Raw genomic sequence first — 7,071 nt, 5'->3', positions numbered from 1 at the left:
GTCAGCCGAATGAGTCTGTGGCTGTCGTAGAAAACAGAAAGATAGGTCCTTGTGAATGTGTCTTTGGTTCGTTTTTTTTTAATACCGTCAAAATATCTTTAAAAACAAACAAACAACTGATTTGTATTCGAGGTCTTATTTGCTTCCTCTTCCCATTTTCAACTGCAGAAGGTCGCCAGTTAACACGGTCGCTCTTTAAACAGCAACACCGACACGGTAGCCAACCGGTTAAAAGCCTACAGCTATTGTTGTTAGGTGGTGTAGACAGTTAAAGCATTCTTTGAGCCCGTATTGTACTTTCCAACTTCATTTATTACATTTTCTGGTGCAGGATATGTAATAAACAACTGTATATTAAAAATACATCAATATTTATTTTAGAATCACGGTATTTCCACAAATATTTAGCTTTGTGATTGTATACAATGTCCTTGGTATTTTTTTTAAGAGTACTACACCCCCTGGAGCTCTTTTCATGCTTTTACAACAAAAAGTGACATTTAATTTAATAATAGATGCATAATAAACAACTGTAATGGCTGTGTAAAAGCTGATTCTTTCACATACTTTTACATATATCTTATCTTTGTGTCTTATGTTAAGAAGGGGGAGGTTGTGCGTCTCTAGTGGCTGAAACGATGAAATTTACTATTACAGACACATCTTACTTGTACTTATATATATTTCTGTTTGATATTGCCGGGTTGTCTAACAGGTTATATCATATGTGTTCTCTGTCTTTTAGACATCCAGTTGGTCTCTGAGGAGATTTTGCCTTCCCAGCAGCCAGACCAGCTTCCCACTGTGGTGAAAACTGAGCCCCTTGACTCTCAGGAGGTCCAAGTAGAAGTTGACACAGTTCCTCCTCTCTGTCCTTCAGACACCAAGCCGGTCTCTGAGGATCTGCTCCCATCATTGGAGCAATGTGACATTAAGGTGGAACAGATCCAAGAGTACCCACAGGCCAAAGAGGAGCAGGTGGAGCAGTGCATCAGTCCAGACGTGGAGGCTGATACTTCCAACAATGCTGGAGTCAGACTTCCCAAATCAGAACCGACCAGCGACTCTGATCTCTTCCCATCTTCTGCTGCTGTAACTGTGGGTGTAAATGAAAGCATAGATGACAAACAGGGTGAAAGCGATGGCTCGTCGATGTTATGCTGTGACTCAGAGGAGGATCAGAGTCAAAGCGTTGAAGTCCATATGGAACTGGAACAGCCTCAGAGAGACAAAAAGTCTTGCCGTTTTTGCGGTGATACGTTTCTGAGCGACTCTGCTCTGAGAATGCACGTGCAAAGATTTCATGAAGGACAGAAAGCATTTAAATGCCTGAAGTGCAACAAGCAGTTTGACCGAAGGAACCATCTAATTCTGCATGTAAGAATTCACACAGGTGAGAAGCCCTTCAGCTGTGATTACTGTGAGAAAACCTTCACTCAGAACTCAAGTCGTATTGCTCACATGAGGGTGCATACCGGGGAGAAACCATATTACTGTGCTAAATGTGGCAAAAGTTTTGCCTCAAGCAGTCATTTCAAAATTTGCAAAATGAAGGCAAATTTTGAAAGTGCACCAGAAAAGGTGAACACAGACGAGAACCCCAAAGACAAGACCATTGAATGCTCTGAGTGCAGTAAGATGTTTAGGCTGAAGAAACAGCTAATTCGGCATCAGAGAGTTCACACCGGCGAAAAACCCTTCAGCTGTAATTTATGCGGCAAAACATTTGGTCACAGTTCCACTCGAAGGTCTCACATGAGGGTGCACACTGGAGAGAAACCGTATTTTTGCAAGAATTGTGGCAAGAGGTTCGCTGGCAAAAAACATCTGTTAACGTGCACGGCGTCAAAGAAGAGCGAAACAAAGTCCTTTCACTGCACAACGTGCGGCAAATTCTTTCACACGGAGACAGACCTGAACGTGCACATGCAGGTTCACGAGTCGTGGAAACGACACATGAAACTGCAAGAACAGGAGTGAGCGGAGGAAAAACAAACTACATGACACCAAATATTTGGGTGAAACGAGTATTTAGGAATGGTCTGTTTTAACTGCAGTCGCTCACAAAAGCAGTATATACTTGTAGATGTGTGACATTTACCCGAATGAAACTATTTATCAGTATACGTGGATACAGTTTAAAATATTGGGATGTGTCCGTTATGATTTGAACTGACATACAACTAAGACTGTGTCTTCAACAGTGATACGGTATACTGGATTACAAGCCTTATGTTTTAAGTTTTATCACACAATATCTTAAACTTGTTGTGCTGTATCACAATTTGTTTAAAACATCAATAAAATATTGTTGTTTTTTTAATATACTTTGTCCATTTATTTTTCTCTTGCACCATAAGAAGGAAAGACTAAAATGCACGTAGGTGTGATTGTGAGTGTGAATGGTTGTTTGTCAACCGTGTACCGATTTTCTGATCATGTTGGGTTCCTGCTGCAAATCACTGAAACAAATAAATAGCTTTGCAATAATTGCTCGTAACATGAAGCAGAAAGTTTCCAGAATTTGAAAGAGATGTTTAGACGGAGGGTTAAAGATTTATTTCTGTGAGATGCACATGAATTCATAGTGAATAATTATCTGTGTACACAAGATAAATTCTCCATCCACAACTCTGTGTTTTGAGGACTACTTTTTCTGTTCCTGTGCATGTGCACGTTTTCTGGCGTGATTTTGCACTTGTTCTGCACTTTGCAAAATTTGGAATGAGTACTCGAGGCAAAACTTGGGCCACGTTTAGCACAATACAATGGTTTCTCCCCAGCATGCTGTCTCATGTGAACAATACGATCAGAGTTCTGAGAAATCACAGCTGAAGGGCTTCTCACCTGTGTGAATTCTTAGGTTAAGTTCTTCAGTGTGCATGGGGATTATTTATTTGTTTCAGACATTTTTTGTAACAAAGGGATTTGATTCTTACGAACAAGTCATGAGGGGACTCTTGTGTATGTAATATTTTGTAATAATAATGAGATTATTCACTAAAAACTAATTTCTTTTGTCTTTAAGGATTACTCCTGTTCGAATATTTTGAGACTACCAGAAGTCCTCGTCTCTGGAGCTGGACGAGATCAGGTTGTGTTTGGACAGTCTCACATTCATGAAACAGATGGTTTCCAAATCCGTTTTTGTGTTTATAGTTTTCAAATGAACTTCTTTACACTTTGGGAGGATTAAAAATCTTCAGTTTTTAGTTGGAATAGTTGATATTTCAGATTTGTTATAATCTCTAAGAGTGAAGGAGCTTTTTGTTCTACCTGGGTATAAGGTTTTTACGTAAGATCATCCATCTTCACCTTGTGTAAATTAGGAATTGGTATGTTCAAAATATTATTCTTAATCGACTGGATTAAGACTATTCGGATATTCTCAGAGACTCGTGCCATATTTAACATTAAAATCTTTCAGTTCAAGAATGTTTCCATGTCCATCCATTATATGTATAACAGACCAAATTTGTTTTGTCACCCAGTCTTCCATAAACATAGACCTCCCCCGACTCAATATCACCCTATTGTTCCACAATGGGACATTATGGGGGACAATGGGACTCCTTCCTATTGGAGACCGGAGAAGAGGACAGACATCAAGATGGACCAATCAGGAGAGGAGCTTTTCAAACTACGGCTCCTCCCCTTCGACACCTCTAGACCAATAAGATAGCAGCACATTCTCATACTCAACTATGTTTAACTAAGTTCGGCACCTTAGAGACTCCGTGTACATGTGTTTTTAATTCATTCAAAGCTCAAGAATATTTTTTAAAGCGGACTAAACAAGACGCTGCTCCATCCATCCATGGCGGGGACGCAGCTGCTCAGACTGCAGGTCAACGAGCGACTGGCTGCGGCTGCCGAGGAGATCTTTGGACTTGTTGAAAAGACGATAGCAGAGTATCAGGATGAAGTTGTCCGCTCCAGGACAGAAATCATCCAGCTGAGAAAGCAGCTCGAGCAGCTGACCGTTTTAAAGCCGGAGGTGATGCTGTTCAGAGCAGGTATGTGCGGAGACATGGATGTAGCATGTAGCCGGTGTTTCGGTTTAACGAGCGACCGTGTTAACTGGTGACCGTCAGCCGAATGAGTCTGTGGCTGTCGTAGAAAACGGAAAGATAGGTCCTTGTGAATGTGTCTTTGGTTCGTTTTTTTAATACCGTCAAAATATCTTTAAAAACAAACAAACAACTGATTTGTATTCGAGGTCTTATTTGCTTCCCCTTCCTGTTTTCAACTGCAGAAGGTCTCCAGTTAACACGGTCGCTCTTTGAACCGCAACACCGACACGGTAGCCAACCGGTTAAAAGCCTACAGCTATTGTTGTTAGGTGGTGTAGATAGTTAAAACATTCTTTGAGCCCATATTGTACTTTCCAACTTCATTTATTACATTTTCTGGTGCAGGATATATAACAAACAACTGTATATTAAAAAAATACCTCAATATTTATTTTAGAATCACTGTATTTCCACAAATATTTAGCTTTATGGTTGTAAACAATGTCCTTTGACTTTTTAAAGAGTTAACTGAAGGAGTACTACACACCTGGAGCTCTTTTCATGCTTTTACAGCACAAAGTGACAATTAATTTAATAACCAATAAATAATAAACAACTGTAATGGCTGTGTAAAAGCTGATTCTTTCACACTTGGTGCATTGAAAACATCTGACTAAGACACATACTTTTACATATGTCTTCGTATCTTATGTTAAGAAGGGAGAGGTTGTGCGTCTCTAGTGGCCAAAACAAAGAAATGTACTATTACAGACACATCTTACTTGTACTTATATATATATTTTTGTTTGATATTGCCGGGTTGTCTAACAGGTTATATCATATGTGTTCTCTGTCTTTTAGACATCCAGTTGGTCTCTGAGGACATTTTGCCTTCCCAGCAGCCAGACCAGCTTCCTACTGTGGTGAAAACTGAGCCCCTTGACTCTCAGCACGTCCATGTAGAAGTTGACACAGTTCCTCCCCTCTGTCCTTCAGACACCAAGCCGGTCTTTGAGGATCCGCTCCCGTCATTGGAGCAATGTGACATTAAGGTGGAACAGATCCAAGAGTACCCACAGGTCAAAGAGGAGCAGGTGGAGCAGTGCATCAGTCCAGACATGGAGGCTGATACTTCCAACAATGCTGGAGTCAGACTTCCCAAATCAGCTGCTGTAACTGTGGGTTTAAATGAAAGCATAGATGACAAACAGGATGAAAGCGATGGCTCGCCAATGCAATGCTGTGACTCAGAGGAGGGTCAGAGTCAACGCGTTGAAGTCCATATGGAACTGGAGCAGCATCAGAGAGTCAAAAAGTCTTGCCGTTTTTGCAGTGATACATTTCTGAGTTACTCTGCTCTGAGAAGGCACATGCAAAGATATCACGAAGGGCAGAAAGCATTTAAATGCCTGAAGTGCAACAAGGAGTTTGACCAAAGGCACCATCTAATTCAGCATGTAAGAATTCACACAGGTGAAAAGCCCTTCGGCTGTGATTACTGTGAGAAAACCTTCGCCCAGATATCAAGTCGTATTACTCACATGAGACAGCATACTGGGGAGAGACCATATCACTGTGCTAAATGTGGCAAAAGTTTTGCCTCAAGCGGTCATTTCAAAATTTGCAAAGTGAAGGCAAATTTTGAAAGTGCACCAGAAAAGGTGAACACCGATGAGAATCCCAAAGAGGAGGAGAAGACCCTTAAATGCTCCGAGTGCAGCAAGATGTTTAGGCGGAAGTACGAGTTCATTCGACACCAGAGAATTCACACCGGCGAAAAACCCTTCAGCTGTAATTTATGCGGCAAGGCATTCACTCAGATTTCCACTCGAAATGCTCACATGAGAGTGCACACCGGAGAGAAACCATATCTTTGCAAGAATTGTGGCAAGAGTTTTGCTTGTAAGAAACATCTGAAATTCTGCAGAGTGTTGAAGAAGAGCAAAACAAAGTCCTTTCACTGCACGACGTGCGGCAAATTCTTTCACACGGAGTCAGACCTGAACGTGCACATGCAGGTTCACAAGTTGTGGAGACGACACGTGAGCGAGAAACTGTAAGAACAAATATTTTGGTGAAACAAGTATTTAGCAATGGCCTGTTTCAACTGCAGTCGTTCTCAAAAGCAGTAAATATACTTGTAGATCTGACATTTACTTGAATAAAAATCTATTAGTTTACGTGGATACAGTTTAAAATATTGGGATGTGTCAGTTATGATTTGAACTGACATACAACTGAGACTGTGTCTTCAACACTGATACGGTATACTGGATTACAAGCCTTACTTTTAGCTTTTATGTCTAAAACTTGTTGTTTTTTTTAAAAAATCAATAAAATATTGTTTTTTTTAATATACTTTTGTCCATTTATTTTTTGTCTTCACCATAAGAAGGAAAGACTAAAATGCACAAAGGTGTGATTGTGAGTGTGAATGGTTGTTTGTCAACCGTGTATCGATTTTCTGATCATGTTGGGTTCCTGCTGCAAATCACTGAAATAAATAAATATCTTTGCAATAATTGCTCGCAACATGAAGCAGAAAGTTTCAAGAATTCGAAAGAACAGTTTAGACTGAGAAGTCAGCCCAACAGTTCTGTGGACGACAATACCCGAATGGACATTACACGAAGCAAGAGTAGATCTAAAAATATGGGACATTAAAGAAGAAATAAAACAGTGGACTTGGTACAAGAATTTTATAACTATACAGATGAAAAGTATAGGGAATATATTTACTTATATACAGACGGATCAAAAGAACCAATAACAGGAGCAACAGGTGCAGCAGTAGTGGTTCCTAGTCATAATAACAAAGTATTAAAAAGAACTTCAGATCATTTAAGTGTATAGGCAGTGGAACTTTGTGCAATAGTATTGGCAATAGAATGACTGGAGGACAGGGCGGATAGGAAGATAATCATATGTAGCGATTCAATCTCATCACTCTTAAGCATTAAAAACAGAACAGCAAAATCACATCGGGAAATATTATATGAAATAATGTTGAGAACATCCAGATTAGCACAGCAGGGAGGGAAAAACATTCATGTGGGTA

At 40.1% G+C, this 7,071-nt stretch overlaps 1 protein-coding gene across 1 annotated transcript in view; it reads left to right on the top strand.

Annotated features, from left to right (window-relative positions):
- The window catches only part of LOC109141435 (zinc finger protein 189), an 18,637-nt gene that overhangs the window by 101 nt on the left and 11,465 nt on the right, over nt 1-7,071 (top strand). The window contains exons 2-4 of the mRNA XM_027278542.1: nt 746-1,976; nt 3,787-4,016; nt 4,875-6,071. Coding sequence (XP_027134343.1) covers nt 1,153-1,976; nt 3,787-4,016; nt 4,875-6,071 — 2,251 coding nt within the window. The 5' untranslated portion in view covers nt 746-1,152. The remainder of the gene's footprint in view (nt 1-745; nt 1,977-3,786; nt 4,017-4,874; nt 6,072-7,071) is intronic.

The sequence above is a fragment of the Larimichthys crocea genome, chromosome III, assembly GCF_000972845.2.
Source record: "Larimichthys crocea isolate SSNF chromosome III, L_crocea_2.0, whole genome shotgun sequence".
In the NCBI taxonomy this organism is placed as follows: domain Eukaryota; kingdom Metazoa; phylum Chordata; class Actinopteri; family Sciaenidae; genus Larimichthys; species Larimichthys crocea.
The sequence above is the reverse complement of the archived record's forward strand: the minus strand, read 5'-3'. Positions and strand labels throughout refer to the sequence as shown.